Source organism: Rhinoraja longicauda, chromosome 8 (assembly GCF_053455715.1).
Source record: "Rhinoraja longicauda isolate Sanriku21f chromosome 8, sRhiLon1.1, whole genome shotgun sequence".
Lineage (NCBI taxonomy): Eukaryota > Metazoa > Chordata > Chondrichthyes > Rajiformes > Arhynchobatidae > Rhinoraja > Rhinoraja longicauda.
In genome coordinates, this window is record NC_135960.1 from 46,431,772 (window position 1) to 46,449,848 (window position 18,077).

Below are 18,077 nucleotides of genomic sequence, written 5' to 3' on the forward strand. Positions count from 1 at the left end.
CCACCCCCACTTTCCCCTCCCCCACTCTCCCCGACCCCATCCCCCCACCCTCCCCCTCCTCCTTTCCCCGACCCCTTCCCCCCACCGCCACTTTCCCCTCCTCCCCACCCCCTCTCTCCTGCCCCCCACTGTCCCCCTTCCCCCCCACCCCCTCCTCCCCCTGCCCCCACCCCCTCCTCCCCCTGCCCCCACACACTCCTCCCCCTCCCCCACTGTCCCCGACGCCCTCTCCCTCCCCCCACCCTCTCCCTCCCCCCACCCCCAGAGGGAGGGAGGGAGAGAGGGAGAGAGAGAGATTGATTGATTGATTGATTACTGGTCTATAATGCTCGCTAGGTCCAAATCCTACTACTCAATAGCAATATGGAAGCACCTTCTCTAAAAGGCGTGCAGTGATTCAAAACAGTTGCTCACCACCTTCCTCTTAAAGACAATCAAGTATGGTAATAATTGTTGATCTTACCAATAATGCCCAGACCCCAAAAATAATTTTCAAAATTAATACAAATTAAAATATAGGAGTCAGATGACCCACAAAATATAGGGTCATCTGACCCTTCTAGTTTGCTCCACAAATCTGTCACTGCACAAATCTGGGTAAGATAGTGGAGATTGACTGGTTCTTATAGATAGTATTCAATTAAGATGTCATTACCAGGAGGAAGTTATTGGATGATGGAACAAAGAAAAACTGGACATGGTATGAAAAAAAGCATTAATGGATTAAAACCAATCTACATATAGTGCTGGAGTAACTCAGTTGGGTCAGGCAGCATCTCTGGAGCAAAAGGATGGGTTAAGTTTCGGATCAGAACCCTTCTTCAGACCCAAACCGTTACCCATCCTTTTTCTCAGCGATGCTCACTAACCCGCTGAGTTACTCCAGTACTTTGTGTCTATCTTCGGTATAAACCAGCATCTGCAGTTCCTTTCCACACAAAACCAATCTACATATCTGAATAAATCTCCTGTTACCTCCTGATTATGCACCAAAGTTGAAAGCAATATCCACTACCTTGCGGCTTTCAGAACAACACATCCAAATAAACCAGGGTTCTTACTTTAAAATTAATATTTTTGATGCCAATATGGTGACAGACAAATGCCTCCTCCCACAGTGTACCACAGTGCAATTTTCACACCAGTTCATACAGATCTTAATAAAAATCGCTGAATTGCTGTGATGTGGAATACAAAAATACTGATTCATTTGATAATAAGTTACACTTAGTTCTCTTAAAGTTCAACCGAGTTTGTGCACAAGACCAGGGTCCACAATATACATGGGTATTTTAATTCAGTACTTGGATTCAGGTTGAACTCTGAACAATTGCAGTCTCTTGCCCAGAGTAGGGGAATCGAGGACCAGAGGATATAGGTTCAAGGTGAAGGGGAAAAGATTTAATAGGAATCTGAGGGTAACTTTTTCACCCAAAGGGTGTATGGAACAAGCTGCCCGAGGGGGTAGTTGAGGCTGGGAATATCCCAACGTTTAAGAAGCAGTAAGACAGGTACATGGATTGGACACGTTTGGAGAGATATTGACCAAGCGCAGGCAGGTGGGACTAGTGTAGCTGGAACATGATGGCCGGTGTGGGCAAGTTGGGCTGAAGGGCCTGTTTGCGCACTGTATCACTCTTATAGCTCCAATTCTAATGTGTATCAGCATACTGGATGGTGAATTAATCGAGATTATGCACAGGACCAGTGTTCCACAACATACACAGGTCTTTTAGTTATGTACAGGTCCACCACCGAGTTTCCGGCAACTGGGGGTCCGACACCTCCTTTAATACAGACAGAATTACGAGAACGCACTTTAAATCCCCCCGAAAATGTGGCGCCTAGGCCAGGCGAGGCATCCGATCTCAACATCATCGGCACTTCCACAGCCAAATGGGCGGGTCGAATTTGCCCGCTGCAGCCGGGGCTCGGGAACTTTGCGGGCTGGTATCTCAGTCCCTCGGTGGCCTAGTACCGTTGGGACGCTTCTCCAAGGCCGTGACGTGGCAAAACAGATAATCTAGAAAGGCTCTGGAATCAAGGCTGCTGGAAAATTGGTGGTGGACCTGTACTAAAGTATTTTAGTGAGACAAAATTTTATTCCATATCTCAAAATTATGAGCGGCAATTTGAGAATTATATAAAGGCAAATTTCCATAATCAGAACAGTTATAGCGTGGGGGATTGCCTGTACTTGATGGCCGCTGTGTTCTTGGTGAGTCCATGGACCTATTTTCAAACTGTATCACTATGTATCTTAAATAAATTTCCCATCAAGGAGTAATATTCATTTCCAGTCACAAGATGATGTTCATGAGGCATATTGAAAACTATGTTCATTTTGATGAAAAAAGACACATCAATTTCACTCAACAATATGATGAAGGTTTTATAAGGCAACTGGTTTCTCAATTTAATGCGTTCAACTGCCCCAAGAATTAAATCAGCACAGCACATTTGTAAACAATTAATCAAGTCATCAGAAAAACATTATTTTAGTTTTGTTTAGAGATACAGCATGGTAACAGGCCCTTCGCCCAACGGAGTACACCGCCATCGATCACCCACTCACACTAGTTCTATGTTATTCCATTTTTGGATACACTCCCTACAGACTAGGGGCAATCTAGAGGCAAGAGACTGTTTGTCTACCCAACCCATTCCTCTCATGATTTTGAGCACCTCTACAAGATCACCCCTCATCCTCCTGCGTTCCAAGGAATAGTCCTAGCCTGCTCAACCTCTCTCTATAGCTCAGGCCAAGTCCTAACAACATCCTCGTAAATCTTCTTTGCACCCTTTCCAGCTTGACAACATCTTTTCTATAACATGGTGCCCAGAACTGAACACACTACTCTAAATACAGCCTCACCAACATCTTGTATAACTGCGTTGTGTTGTAGAAATTACACTGTTCACTTTTGATGAATACAAGCCTACATAATAAATAATTCACTATAAATAAAAGTTTATATTTGTAATTCTGGACATACCTTCCAGGTTCCTGCAGACAAATTCTGTAGAGATCCAGCAGATCCTTCCAATGTCGCTGGGTTTGAACTTTCAGCAAGCAGTGTGAGATAGGGTTTCACTATGGAAGGATGCCACAACATTTCAACTCCCTTCGGAGATTTGGAAAATCCAGGAATTGGTCCTACTCCATCCCACTGAAAGAAAACCATCAATGTGTACAGCAAGATACTTCTGCAATGTTTAAGAAACATTTAGAGCAGGTAGTATCACAACATTTAAGAAACATTTAGACAGGTACATGGATAGGATAGGTTTAGATTGATATGGGCCAAACGCAGGCAGGTGGGACTATTGTAGATGGAAAATGCTGATCGGCATGGGCAACGGGCCGATGGGCCTGTTAACACACAGTACCCTATGACTCGAAGATGCCTAGGATTCTATTGTTTCCAGTAGTTATCTCTCAATATCTCATGCAAGTTTTATTGACGTGGATATTATTGGTCAATTTTTATACTTAAGAGGAAAATTACTTGAGAATATTTTCTAGTTCTAATCAGTAACACCAGTCGAATGAAAATTAATTCTGAAGTAAAATTAAAAGCACCACTTGTAAAATCTACTATAGTCTCCCACTATTTTTCCTCTAAGTTCCTTGTGATATATTATATCGAAAAGAAAATTGTAATCCATACATTCATATTCTATCATGTATCCTTCGGAGGTTCCAGATTAATTCTGCTGCCTCAACTACTCCATGCAGTAGCTCAACTCACTTTCCTACTATTTTCTGGGTAAAGATTTTTCTCCTGAAATCACTCGTCAATTTATCAATAGCCATCTTATATTAAAAGCCCCAAGATTTGGGCTCCCCCACAATTCAAAACATGTTCTCTACATTTACCCTTTAAAAGACACCTTCTCAGCAATAAGTCTGAAGTTGAGCCAAGAGCTGCAGCATCTGCCAAAGTTATGTTCTTATCTTAAGCAGGATTTGATGCCCTGAACTTTGAAGATAAGAGACAAAAATAATACTGTGACTCCAAGCCTAACCCAATTTGGCAGGAGAATGGACCCTGGATGACAAGGAATATTGATTGTCCGGTCAAGGAAAAGAAGGTGGTATATGTTTAGTGTAGGGGGCTGTGATCAAGTGAATCCCATTAGGAGTTTAGGCAGTAGACAGTCTGAAGAAGGGTCTCGAGCGGAAACGTCACCCATTCCTCTCCAGAGATGATGCCTGACCCGCTGAGTTGCTCCAGCATTTTGTGTCTACCTTCGATTTAAACCAGCATCTACACCGCCTACACAGGAGTATAGGCGGTGTAGGAGTACACCTAATCAGAAAACTAGGCAGAAAAAAAGGGAACACAAGAACACTTTGATAAAGGAGAATCCAAAGAGATATTAGAAGTATATTAAAGGCAAAATAGAACCTTGGGGGAGAATAGGGGAACCATTAAGATCAATGAGGTTGTCTATGTATGGAGGTGCAGGAGATGGTTTGTGTGTTAAATTAATATTTTTTGTCTGTATTTACCAAGAAGAAAGGTATGAATGCTAGGGAACTCGGGGAAGTTAATAGTCATGTCTTGAAGAGAGCCCATATTACAGATGAGGAGGTGCTGGAGATCTTAAAATTTATTAAGGTAAATAAAGTCACGAGGGGCACAGTTAAGATGAATAGTCACTGTCTTTCCACAGGGTAGGAGAGTCTAAAATTAGCGGCATATCTTGAAGATGGGAGAAAGATTTAAAAAGTACAAAATGATGACATTTTTCCACACCGGAGGTGGTGTGTACATGGAGCCAACAGCCAGGTGAAATGATAGAGGCAGGTACAATTATGAAATTTAAGAGGCACTTGGACATGTACGTTGATAGGAAAGGTTTGTTGAAATTTGGATAAGCTGCAGATAAACAAGATTAGCTTGGTTACCAACTTGGTCAGCATGGATGAGTTGGGCCAAAGAGCTTGTATCTGTGCTGTATAGCTCCATGACTATATTTGTAATTGGTGTAGGGAGAACTTGCTAAAACACAGCGTCTAAGTTTAAAGTCACCCCTGCTATATCAGTGAAGATAGATGAAAGGCTTGATAATATTTCTGGTCAGATGCTGTCACCTTCTGCACAGAATTGATTTGCAAACAATTGCATTCTCTGAAATGGATGACTGCCTAACAAATATCAAATGTTTGCAAATGTTGGTTTAAGTGGTTGGATCACAGTGATGGATACTTGAAAAAATCGATCATGAAGGCCTATAAACTGGACACATGCTGTAATCAGGAGCTAAATAAAAACTGCCGGAGGAACTCAGTGGGTCAAGGGCAGAGGTTTTAATTGACATTTAGGTCAAAAACCTGCATTTAGACTTTAGAGATACAGCATGGATACAGCCTTTGGCCCACTGAGTCCACGCCGACCAGCTATCACCCCGCACACTGGCACTACCCTTCATATTAGGGACATTTTAGAATTTTTACCAAAGTCAATTAACCCAAATCTGTACGTCTTTGGATGGAGGAATCTGGAGCACCGTACAAACTCCATGCAGACAGTTCCCGTAATCAGGATTGAATCCGGGTCTCTGGCACTGAAGGCAGCAATTCCACCGCTGTGACAAAATGCCACTGTGCCTCCATTTGGGGCTCAAAATTATACCTCACTGTTTCTGTGAATACAAAAAGTTTACCTGATCTTCCTGTGGTTCTTTTTTCTTCTTTTTTTTCTTTTTACCCCAGCAACTGGTTTCAGCATCTTTATTGGGAGAGTCACTACCAAGTAATCCATCTAGTTCACTTGTTCCCATCAAACGGGCCTGTGGAACTTCTAGTTCCAAACGATAGGAGAGGTTTCTCAGGATGCAAACACAGTTTTCAACGGTCTAAAATGATAAACATTCACAGATGTCACAAATCTCTTGTATTTTAATTAACGCCATTTTAATTTTCGACAAGCATACTGGAGGAAAGCAATCGCCTTAAAATGGCAACATTTAAATCTCAATCCTGATAGCTGTACTTAACTAACCTCACTAACAAATTTTGCTACTTTATCTGGAATAGCAATTACTGCTGAGTTACTCCACAACTTTGTATCCTTTCTCCAAAGCAGTGGTGCTGGTGAAACCAAAGAATCAATATTTCGAGCCTTCAGGAGAGAGCATACCCAGCAGGCAAAACAAAGCTTCAAGTGCTTTGAACACACTTTTATTGCAATTAAATGTCTGTTCTTAATTTCTTTGTGCTTATAGAAACAAATTAAAAGGAGCAAAGCAAAATTACAGAAATCTATTCAAACTATCTTGAGACTTGAGACTTAGTGTGGAAATAGACCCTTTGGCCCACCAAGTCCACATCAACCAGCAATCACCCCGTACACTGGTTCTATCCTACACACTCGGGACAATTTACTTTTTTTTACTGAAGCCAATTACCCCACAAACCTGTATGTCTTTGGAATATGAGAGGACACTGGAACTCCCGGAGAAAACCCACGGTCACAGGGAAATCGAACAAAATCTGTACAGACAGCACCCGTAGTCAGGATTGAACCCAGGTCTCTAGCGTTATAAGGCAGCAGGTCTACCACTACACCACTGTGTCACCCCTTTAAGCAGGCCTTTCGGCCCACCGAGTCCATGCCGACCAGAGATCCTCGCACACTAGCACTATCCTACACATATGGACAATTTACAATTGCTTGTTGCTGCTGTTATTTACAATTGCTTACAATCATGCTTGGTGTTCAGGAAACAGAAATCACAAACCTTGCTATCATAATCTGCAGTGTTAACACACATCTGGATGATATACAATAGGGAATCCACCAAACCCTCACATGATCGAATTTTCCTTCGAGCCTCTTCGCCCGCGGAACTAAGATTTCTGTAAGATGACAAATTTACAATACGAGACAATATGTTCAAATAAATGTATTAATACTTAATTTAAAAATAATTTTGACAGTTTTTTTGCTTTTACTCTGCTCACAGACCAGTCAGAGGTATCATTTTGTGAGGGGGTGACAAGAGCAGAACATATGCAGGGAATATTAGTGAAGAAAAAAAAAAGTTTATTTAGGAAAAAGTTAAACAGGGATTACTAATATATATTTTTTAACACATAATGCACGTGCTCCAAGGTTACGAATGACAATGACAGAAGCTGACAATGCAAATTCTCCCATCCATTTTTAAAGCATTATTCCAGCTATTTATTATTTTATTGTGGTATTTATTCTTGACTGGATATAGTATATATTCCATTATTTTTCTTATGCATTGATAGGATGATTAATCAATGAAATCTAATTATAGCAAGTGTATGTGATATCAATTACTGTAGAAAATGGATGTCTGGCTTACGATAAAATTGGCTCGCAGAAAGTTCTCAGCAATGGAATACATATACAACCTGCCTGTACTTGTTTTTAGCTCCTTAGCTTAGTTTAGTTTAGTTTAGAGAAACAGTATGGAAACGGGAACTTTGGCCCCCCGAGTCCATGCCAACCAACGATCACACATACACCAGATCTATGTTATCCCAGTTTTGCATCTTACATACTGGGGGAAATTTACTGAAGCCAATTAACCTACAAACCCGCAGGTCTTTGGAATGTGGAAGGAAACTGGAGCACCCCGAGAAAACCCATGCGGTCATAAGGAGAATGTACAAACTCCGTACACACAACATGCGTAGTGGGGATCGAACCCGGGTCTCTGGTACTGTACCACAACTGTACTGCTGCGCCACTGTGCCGCTCCATAGCTTTTGCAATAAACATTTAACATTGCTGCAAAGTTACGGCTATTCGATCGGAAGGGTAATTTATTTACCTTAGACATCCAGTAGTATTTCGTAGCACTAGCGAAGTATGGAATTTTACTTTTCTGTCTTCGTCATAAGAAGAACTACTCCATCCAGAATGAGGTATCACAACATTGTTTGTGAGAGTTGTGAGAGCATCGCGGATAATTGGCATCTTCACTCCATCACACGAAGACAAATTCCAGAGGACTCCTTCAAAAAAAAGTGTCCATTCATTTCCTCGTATTTACAGGCTTTAGAAAGTAAACAGTCAGTTCTTGAAGTTGACGTGTGGATGCAGGAGAAATGGGCAGGAGTAAAGACCTGAGCGACTTTGACAAGGACCAAATTGTTTTGGCCAGATGACTGGGTTAGAGCATCTCTGAAACAGCAAGGCTTGTGGGGTGCTCCTGGTCAGCAGTTGTGAGTACCTACCGACAGTGGTCCGAGGAGGGACAAACCACAAACAGTCAGAAGAAGGGTCTCGACCCGAAACATCACCCATTATCTCTCCTGAGATGCTGCCTGACCTGCTGAGTTACTCCAGCATTTTGTGAAATAAACAGGCGACAGGGTGTCGGGTGCCCAAGGCTCAATAAGAACATTCATAGTACTGACAATAATAGCTTCTATATGACAAAGAAATAGAAAAAAACAAAAATAAATTCTTCATGTATTTTATCAGGAAATTAGAAAACGGTGTTACAGAGATCTCATCTAGCAAATATTTAAATATTACAAAGAGTTGGGCTATATGGAGTTGAGAGGTAGGAAAAGGAAAACTATTTGATCATAGAAGCTCAAACCATACAGCACAGGAATAGGCCCTTCAGCCCATGATGTCTGTGCCAAAATTAAATGATGCTAAATTAAACTAATCCCTTCTGCTTGCACATAATCCATTTCTCTCCATTCCTTGTATATCCATATGTCAAACAGGACGGTCTGCACCTGAGCTGGAATGGAACCAATGTCCTTGGTGGAGTGTTTGCTAGTGCTGTCGGGGAGGATTTAAACTAATGTGGCAGGGGGATGGGAGCATGAGCAGAGAGACAGAGAGGTGTAAAATGAGGATAGAAGCAATAGGTAGCAAGGTGAAAAGTAAAAGTGGCAGGCAGACAAATCCAGGGCAAAAATCAAAAAGGGCCACTTTTCAACATAATTGTATAAGGGGTAAGAGTGTTGTAAAAACAAGCCTGAAGGCTTTGTGTCTCAATGCAAGGAGCATTTGTAATAAGGTGGATGAGTTGAATGTGCAGATAGTTATTAATGAATATGATATAGTTGGGATAACGGAGACATGGCTCCAGGGTGACAAAGGCTGGGAGCTGAACATCCAGGGATATTCAATATTCAGGAGGGATAGACAGAAAGGAAAAGGAGGTGGGGTAGCGTTGCTGGTTAGAGAGGAGATTAACACAATAGAAAGGAAGGACATTAGCTTGGAGGATGTGGAATTGATATGGGTAGAGCTGCGAAACACTAAGGGGCAGAAAACGCTAGTGGGAGTTGTGTACAGGCCACCTAACAGTAGTAGTAGAGTTGGGGATGGCATCAAACAAGAAATTAGAAATGCGTGCAACAAAGGTAAAACAGTTATAATGGGTGACTTCAATCTACATATAGATTGGGTGAATCAAATTGGCAGAGGTGCTGAGGAAGAGGATTTCTTGGAATGTATACGGGATAGTTTTCTAAACCAACATGTAGAGGAACCAACGAGCGAGCAGGCTATTCTAGACTGGGTATTGAGTAATGAGGAAGGGTTAGTTAGCAGTCTTGATGTGCGTGGCCCCTTGGGCAAGAGTGACCATAATATGTTTGAGTTCTTCATTAGGATGGAGAGTGACTTAGTTGATTCAGAAACAACGGTTCTGAACTTAAAGAAAGGTTAAGGGCATGAGACGTGAATTGGCCAAGATAGACTGGCACTTGATTCTTAAAGGGTTGACGGTGGATATGCAATGGAAGGCATTTAAAGACCGCATGAATGAACTACAACAATTGTTCATCCCAGTTTGGCAAAAGAATAAATCAGGGAAGGTAGTGCATCCGGGGCTAACAAGGGAGATTAGGGATAGTATCAAAACTAAAGATGAAGCGTACAAATTAGCAAGAAAAAGCAGCCTACCAGAGGACTGGGAGAAATTCAGTCCAGCAGAGGAGGACAAAGGGCTTAATTAGGAAAGGGAAAATAGATTATGAAAGAAAACTGGCAGGGAACATAAAAACTGACTGCAAAAGGTTTTATAGATATGTGAAGAGAAAAAGATTAGTTAAAACAAATGTAGGTCCCTTGCAGTCAGAAACAGGTGAATTGATCATGGGGAACAAGGACATGGCAGACCAATTGAATAACTACTTTGGTTCTGTCTTCACTAAGGAAGACATAAATAATTTGCCGGAAATAGCAGGGGACCGGGGGTCAAATGAGATGGAGGAACTGAGTGAAATCCAGGTTAGTCAGGAAGTGGTGTTAGGTAAATTGAATGGATTAAAGGCCGATAAATCCCCAAGGCCAGATAGGCTGCATCCCAGAGTGCTTAAGGAGGTAGCCCCAGAAATAGTGGATGCATTAGTGATAATTTTTCAAAACTCTTTAGATTCTGGAGTAGTTCCTGAGGATTGGAGGGTAGCTAATGTAACCCCACTTTTCAAAAAGGGAGGGAGAGAGAAAACGGGGAATTATAGACCAGTTAGTCTAACATCGGTAGTGGGGAAAATGCTAGTCAGTTATTAAGGATGGGATAGCAGCACATTTGGAAAGTGGTGAAATCATTGGACAAAGTCAGCATGGATTTATGAAAGGTAAATCATGTCTGACGAATCTTATAATTTTTTTCGAGGATGTAACTAGTAGAGTGGATAAGGGAGAACCAGTGGATGTGTTATATCTGGACTTCCAGAAGGCTTTCGACAAGGTCCCACATAAGAGATTAGTATGCAAACTTAAAGCACACGGTATTGTGGGTTCAGTATTGATGTAGATAGAGAACTGGCTGGCAGACAGGAAGCAAAGAGTGGGAATAAACGGGTCAATTTTAAGAATGGCAGGCAGTGACTAGTGGGGTACCGCAAGGCTCAGTGCTGGGACTCCAGCTATTTACAATATATATTAATGATTTCGACGAGGGAATTGAATGCAACATCTCCAAGTTTGCGGATGACACGAAGCTGGGGGGCAGTGTTAGCTGTGACGAGGCTGCAACGCGACTTGGATAGGTTAGGTGAGTGGGCAAATGCATGGCAGATGCAGTATAATGTGGATAAATGTGAGGTTATCCACTTTGGTGGCAAGAACAGGAAAGCAGACTATTATCTGAATGGTGGCCGATTAGGAGAAGGGGAGATGCAGCGAGACCTGGGTGTCATGGTACACCAGTCATTGAAAGTAGGCATGCAGGTGCAGCAGGCAGTGAAGAAAGCGAATGGTATGTTGGCATTCATAGCGAGGGGATTTGAGTATAGGAGTAGGGAGGATCTGCTGCAGTTGTACAGGGCATTGGTGAGACCACACCTGGAGTATTGCGTACAGTTTTGGTCTCCTAATCTGAGGAAAGACATTCTGCCATAGAGGGAGTACAGAGAAGGTTCACCAGATTGATTCCTGGGATGGCAGGACTTACATATGAAGAAAGACTGGATAGACTCGGCTTGTACTCGCTGGAATTTAGAAGATTGAGGGGGGGATCTTATAGAAACGTACAAAATTCTTAAGGGGTTGGACAGGCTAGATGCAGGAAGATTGTTCCCGATGTTGGGGAAGTCCAGAACAAGGGGTCACAGTTTAAGGATAAGGGGGAAGTCTTCTAGGACCGAGATGAGAAAGTTTTTTTTCACACAGAGAGTGGTGAATCTGTGGAATTCTCTGCCACAGAAGGTAGTCGAGGCCAGTTCATTGGCTATATTTAAGAGGGAGTTAGATGTGGCCCTTGTGGCTAAAGGGATCAGGGGGTATGGAGAGAAGGCAGGTACGGGATACTGAGTTGGATGATCAGCCACGATCATATTGAATGGCGGTGCAGGCTCGAAGAGCCGAATGGCCTACTCCTGCACCTATTTTCTATGTTTCTATGTGCCTATCTAAAAATGTATTAAACGCCACTGTTGTATCTGCTTCCACCACTATCCTTGGCAACGAGTTCCAGGCACTCACTGCTCTCTATGAAAATAAGATCTTTCAAACTTTTCCCCTCTCACCTTAAAGCTCTAGACTATTTCCAATCTGGGAAAAAGGTTCTGACTATCTACTCTATCTATGCCAGTCTTTTTATAAACTTCTATTAAGCTCCCCTTCTCCAACACTCCAGAAAAAATAATCCTAGTTTGTCCAATATCTCATAACTAATATCCAGCATCCTGGTAAACTACATCCTTGCTGTAATGGGGTGACCAAATGCAGCCTTATCATTTGGGGTGACTTAATGCCGTGATCAATGAAGGCAAACATGCATGCCATTAACTGTATATGTTCCCTTACATTTGACCTCCCAAAGTGCAACACTTAACAATTGCCTGGAACAAACTCCATCTGTCATTTCGCTGCCCTGATTTGTAACTGATTGATATTACTTTGATAGCTTTCCTTGATTTGGTTCCTTTGATAGCTTTCCTTACTGCCTGTAACTCCCCCAATTTTGTGTGATCAGCGTGTTTACTAACCAACCCATTTAAATTTTCATCCACGTCATTTACACGTCCAGAGGTCCCAGCACAGATCTCTGCAGAATATCACTGTTCGAAGTCCTCCAGCTAGAGTAACTCCCTTCCACCAAGACCCTCAGTCCTTTATGGGTAAACCAGTTCTAAATTATACCACTGAGTCACTGTGGATCCCATGCACTGTAATCTTTTAGATCAGTCTGCCACGAGGGAGCTTGTCTAATGCCTTACTGAAGTCTATGTAGACAACATCCACTGCCCTATCCTCATCAATCATCTTTGTTGCCTTCTCAAAAAAATATTGGTCTGACAAAGGGAAGCAGTATTTTCAGGAGGAAGTTTAAACAACAGGATCTCCATTTGAATCAGGAGATAGTGAGGTAAGAATCCTATAAAATGACTAAAAATGAAACCATCAAAAAGCAAAGGGAATTGTTAATGTTTTGGCTGGCAAGGGACATGTAGACATTGTGATATAGAAGAATCATAAATACGAGATTTTAGCGGCCCATTTACAAGATTTATGAAGAAAATGGTTTTAACATAACTGCAAATGGACTGATGGTGTGCAGTCTACATACGGTAGATATCTAGGCAATAAATGAGCTAAATACGATCTCATCTCTAGACTACCTGAAGATTAGCAAATCTCTTTGTACTACAGCGAGTCTATAGCATTGTAAATCATTTCACACTTGTTAGATGATTTAACTTAAATTTGTAATAAGATCATGACCATTTCTGCTTTAGCTTTGCTGAAGAAAATCCAGGAATAAAAACATTCACATTCTAATATATGCACTTCCCCTTATGCAATGTTGTAAGCTATGTTATTTCTTAGCACAACAACATAGTGCAAATCTACTTACATTCAATCAATTCTTCAATAAGCCAGCTGACATATAACATTTTGAGAGGCCTTTTCTGTATTCTGAATAACACTAATTAACATTTTAATTTTTTTTGAGATTTATAGCTTGAGAAAGGCATGAACAATAATTAAACATGTTCCATTAATTTAATTAATACTGATTTCTATGTCTTTGAGTGCAGCCATGTATTCATGAAAACAAAGTGCCGGAGGAACAGTGGGCCAAGCAGCATCTGTGGAAGGAATGGACAGGTGATGTTTCAGGTCGGGACCCTTCTTCAGACTCTGAATCGCCTGTTCATTCCTTACACAGATTCTGCCTGACCTGCTGAGTTCCTCCAGAACTTTGCGTTTTACTCAAGATTCCTGTATCTGCAGTTTCTTGTGTCTTGATGAATTATGGGAATCGTGAAAGTCTCCACTTTAATCTTTTAGATTTTAGAGATACATCGCGGAAACAGGCCATTCGGCTCACTGAGTCCACACCGACCAGCGATCACCCGCACGCTAGCACTATCCTACACACTAGGGACAATTTACAATTTTATCAAAGCCCATTAACCTACAAACCTGTACGTCCTTGGAGTGTGGGAGGAAACCGTAGCCCCCGGAAAAAAGTCCACGCGGTCACGGGGAGAACGTGGTAACTCCGTACAGACCGCGGCTGTAATCAGGATCGAATGCAGGTCTCTGACACTGCAAGGCAGCATCTCTACCACTGCGCCACTTGTCAGAATCAGACTAACATGAGCGACTTTATCAAATGCCTTACTAAAATTCATGTGGACAATGATCCTACTCTTATCAAGCAACTTTGTCAACTCTTCAAAGAACTCGATCATTATTAAGAAATAACCCATTGTGGACATAGCCATGCTGACGGTCATAAATTATCCCATTCTCTTCCGAACACAAATCCTATCTCTATTCTCTTCAATAGGTTCCATGACACAGATGCGAGGCCTATCGATCTATAATTTCCTGGATTATCTCTAATTTTCTTAAATTGCAGAACAACATTATCTACACTCCAGTCTCCGGGACTTCTCCTGTGTGCAAGAGGGGATACATGATTTCCGCCAAGTTCCATGCAATCTCCACTCTTGCCTTTTAAGCCCAGAGGATTTTTCCACCTTTATGCTTTTCAAGATACTCAACACCACCTCCTTCTTCATCTCCAACTGCCCCAGTATATTAGTATGCCCCAGTATACCCAGTTTCCCAGTATAGTGAAATGACAATATTGGTAGACTTTGTACATGCTGGCTGCCTTCGGAGGCTGTGGTGGTGCTGCGCTTGCGGCTGCGACTCGCCTTCAGAGGCTTCGGCCGCAGGCCGCGTGGATGTCGGAAGCTTGTAAGCCCCTGGGTGGGGGCCGACTTCGGGAGCTCCAGCAGCGGCAGCATCTTCGCCTGCCCCGAAACGCGGGGCTTGGGTCGGCCCGTCGCGGACCTTTCACCGTCTGGCGCGGCCTGGAATAGCCTGCGGGATTTTCCACCGCCCGGCGGGGGCTTCAATGTCGGGAGCCCCGACCGCCTCGATGTATCAAGTTCAACAGCCTGACCGCGGGAGAAGACGGCAGGGAAGAGAAAAGACATTCTGGCCTTCCATCACAGTGAGGAGGTGACTGGAGGAGACTCACTGTGATGATGGGGTTTTTTTTTTGTGTGATTGTGTGTTTTATTGCTTTATTTTTATTGCTTCTTATTGTTGGACTGTGGGTAACGGAATTTTGTCCAAAAGACATGTTTTTTGGATGACAATAAAGGCTATTCTAATTCTGATGTAAAATATACTTAATGTGTCATCTTTCCTGCAACCCTTCCTTTAAGTCTTTTAAGTCTTTACCTTTCATATTTCTAGACTGCTTTGATTACTATTTGCAAACTGCCTTTCTAATGTCATAGAGTCATAGTACCAGCCTCAACCTCTTCCTCTGGCAACTCGTTCCATATACCCACCACCCTGGATTATTCTTGCAATACTATTATTACTGTAATCTCCCTCTCTGCATTATTTCTGATCTCACTAATATTGATTGTTGTGAAAATATTTTTAAACTGCCAGATTTCTTTTCAGATGAGTCCAATTCAATTTAATTTTGATCAAAGTTTAGTCCTAAAGATCCTTTTACTATTATAAAATACATAGTTAATTTATTATCTTCTTTCCATGCTTATTCTTTCTTTATCCTAATGTTTCTTCTTACTTCTTCATCACCTGCATTCTTAACATTACTACAGCTAGAAAAAACTAACGTTTAAGAAAACTAGACTTTTAGGAGACATCATAATATTCTGCACAAATTCTGCAAATGCTACAGGTTTGACACACTTTAGGGACGTAAAATCAAAATGCTGTAACTTTTTCTTTGTTACATTAGAAGATTCTATTAATGCATGATTAAACGTGCAGAGGCACTAAGAAGTCACATACTTTAAGTACTACCAATAACTGATAAAATTGCTATTGTTCTGGAACTTTTACATTGGTAGTTCCTTTAAAATTCCATTTTATGGAGTAATTGTTTGCATGTAAGGTTCCAATGAGATCATTATGCTTCAATATATTTCAAAGGAGAAATGTCTATCCAGTTCTTTCACCGAGGAAAGCTAATTTAGTGTACAACAAAATTAGAAAAATCATCTGATTTTCAAAGCAGTTGGCTATTTGATGCTGCACAACTACTGAAGGGTTGTATGTTATACTGAACTTCAGTTAAATATGCAACAAGCAATTTTGTTTTGCCATTCTTCATGTTGTCAACAATCTGAAGAAAGGTCCCGACCCAAAACTTCATCCATCCCTGTTCTCTGGAGATGCTGCCTGACCTGCTGAGTGACTGCAGCACTTGGTGTCTTTTTTTGTAAACCAGTACCTGCAGCTGCTTGTTTCTACAGTCATCCCCCTTCGTTGGTGCTCTTTAACACACTTCTTTATTTATTTTTCCCCAATGATGCCTTAAAGGCATGCCCAGTGTAGAATGTTCCCTTGTCTGAGTTTGTTATTTTTGCTAGAGCTTTACTGGGTGCAACCAGGACAGGAGAGTAGAGCCAACAGCAATGGTCTAAGGCGAAGGTGAGAGAACTTAAAAAAAATGGTTTGCCTGAGTTTTGGAGGTGAACAGAGAGCTGGAAAGAAATAATGTTGAACTGAGGACAGTAATAAAAAGCAGATAGAAGTCACAAGCAACAAGCAATGTGCCAAATGTCACACTGGCCAGGCAACAGAGCAGTGTAGCATACGTAAAATATAAAATATGTTAAAAGAGAGAGAAAATTAAAAAAGAAACTTACCAGTTAAAAAAGTTGAAAAAGAAAATGTCAGATGGGCTAATGCTACCTATATGGGAGAACTGAAAGGCAATGAAAGGTAAGTAAAACAGTAATGCAAGCAGGTGTTACAGCATTACTCATTAATAGTAGTGTAAGCAGGTGTTATATCAGATATTAGCAACTATAGCAAGTCAAGACAAAATCATTACGCAGGAGGTGTGACATCAAGGGTAGTGTTCAGTAAATGGTGCAGAAATAGTTGAAGCCAAAGTGCTTGCAACAAATCCAGGAAGCAGCAGCGATGTGGTCTGTAAAGATGTGTCACCAAGGGTAGCGATTCCCTGCTTGAAACATCTGCACAGATTTTATTCAGTCTCACTAATGTTGCGCCACAGTTACAACAAAAGATATTCCTAATCTCCCAACTTTATTAGCTACTGCCATTGGTGCAAAGTAATTGGCAATGACACTAGGAAATGCCAATCGTAGCAAGGTGAAAGCTTCAATAAAGCCAAAAAAAGTGTAGAATAAAATAATATTATGCAAGATGTTCAATTTGCAAGAGAAAATGCTTATTCTTTAAAGCTTGTAAGAAAGATGTCCCTGTCTGAATTCAGTCTGAAGAAGGGTCTCGACCTGAAATGTTACCCATTCCTTCTCTCCTGAGACGCTGAGTTGCTCCAGCTTTTTGTGATACTGTCAATTGTGTTTATCTAGGTCAAATGCATATTGAATAATGAAGCCATACCCAAGTCACCCTATTCAGTGTAAAGTCTCATTTGACTCAAATGTGCCTCCTGATATTCATGTCTTTGTCTATTCTGCAATGCCATGCATGACACTCCAAAAATCTCACATCTAACATAAAAAAACTTTCTGCGCTGCAGCTTTCCAACAAAGAAGTTCTGTGCTAACAGAGGGATCGCCAGAACTTATTTAAGATTTGAAGGGAAATTATTTTAAAAGAAAAAAATGACACTTAAAATTAATCAAGTTTCCCTTTCATTGGATACTACTGTGATTTTAAAATGCCATGTGCTGCATATGTATTAATCTAAAATTCTAGATCTGTAGAGCTGCATTATAATAACTCAAAATTATTATTTTAAAAAAATTCCCTATATTTCAATGATCACTTCTACAGGAGAATTATGGAACATTAACAACAGGCATCAATAGTTTTTAATATCAAATCACTGCCAATCAATAATTCATTGCCAAACAGTAACTGGTTGAACAGAACCATACAAGACACAAAAGTATTGTACAGAGGAAAAGAGAAGCCAGTCAATTAAAAAAAAAGAGAAATATCGTTTTTCAAATGATGCGATCATGCCTTTGTTTTAGACTCCAAGCTGTAGCCTTCTTCACTGTAATCAATGAGAACTTTACAACTGTGACTATAGTGCTGCCACACTAAAATGTAATGCGTACAAATTGCCCTTAAAAAAATATAAACCCTATTGATTTACAACCACTA

The 18,077-nt window shown here is 41.3% G+C and overlaps 1 protein-coding gene across 7 annotated transcripts in view; it reads right to left on the reverse strand.

The window, feature by feature from the left end:
• The window catches only part of pkp4 (plakophilin 4), a 132,305-nt gene that overhangs the window by 20,077 nt on the left and 94,151 nt on the right, over positions 1 to 18,077 (reverse strand). For all 7 annotated transcript variants that reach the window (XM_078403852.1, XM_078403849.1, XM_078403846.1 and 4 more), the window contains exons 12-15: positions 7,819 to 8,002; positions 6,751 to 6,868; positions 5,674 to 5,865; positions 2,997 to 3,170 (exon numbers count right to left, since the gene is read on the reverse strand). In XM_078403852.1, the coding sequence (XP_078259978.1) occupies positions 2,997 to 3,170; positions 5,674 to 5,865; positions 6,751 to 6,868; positions 7,819 to 8,002 (668 nt within the window). The remainder of the gene's footprint in view (positions 1 to 2,996; positions 3,171 to 5,673; positions 5,866 to 6,750; positions 6,869 to 7,818; positions 8,003 to 18,077) is intronic.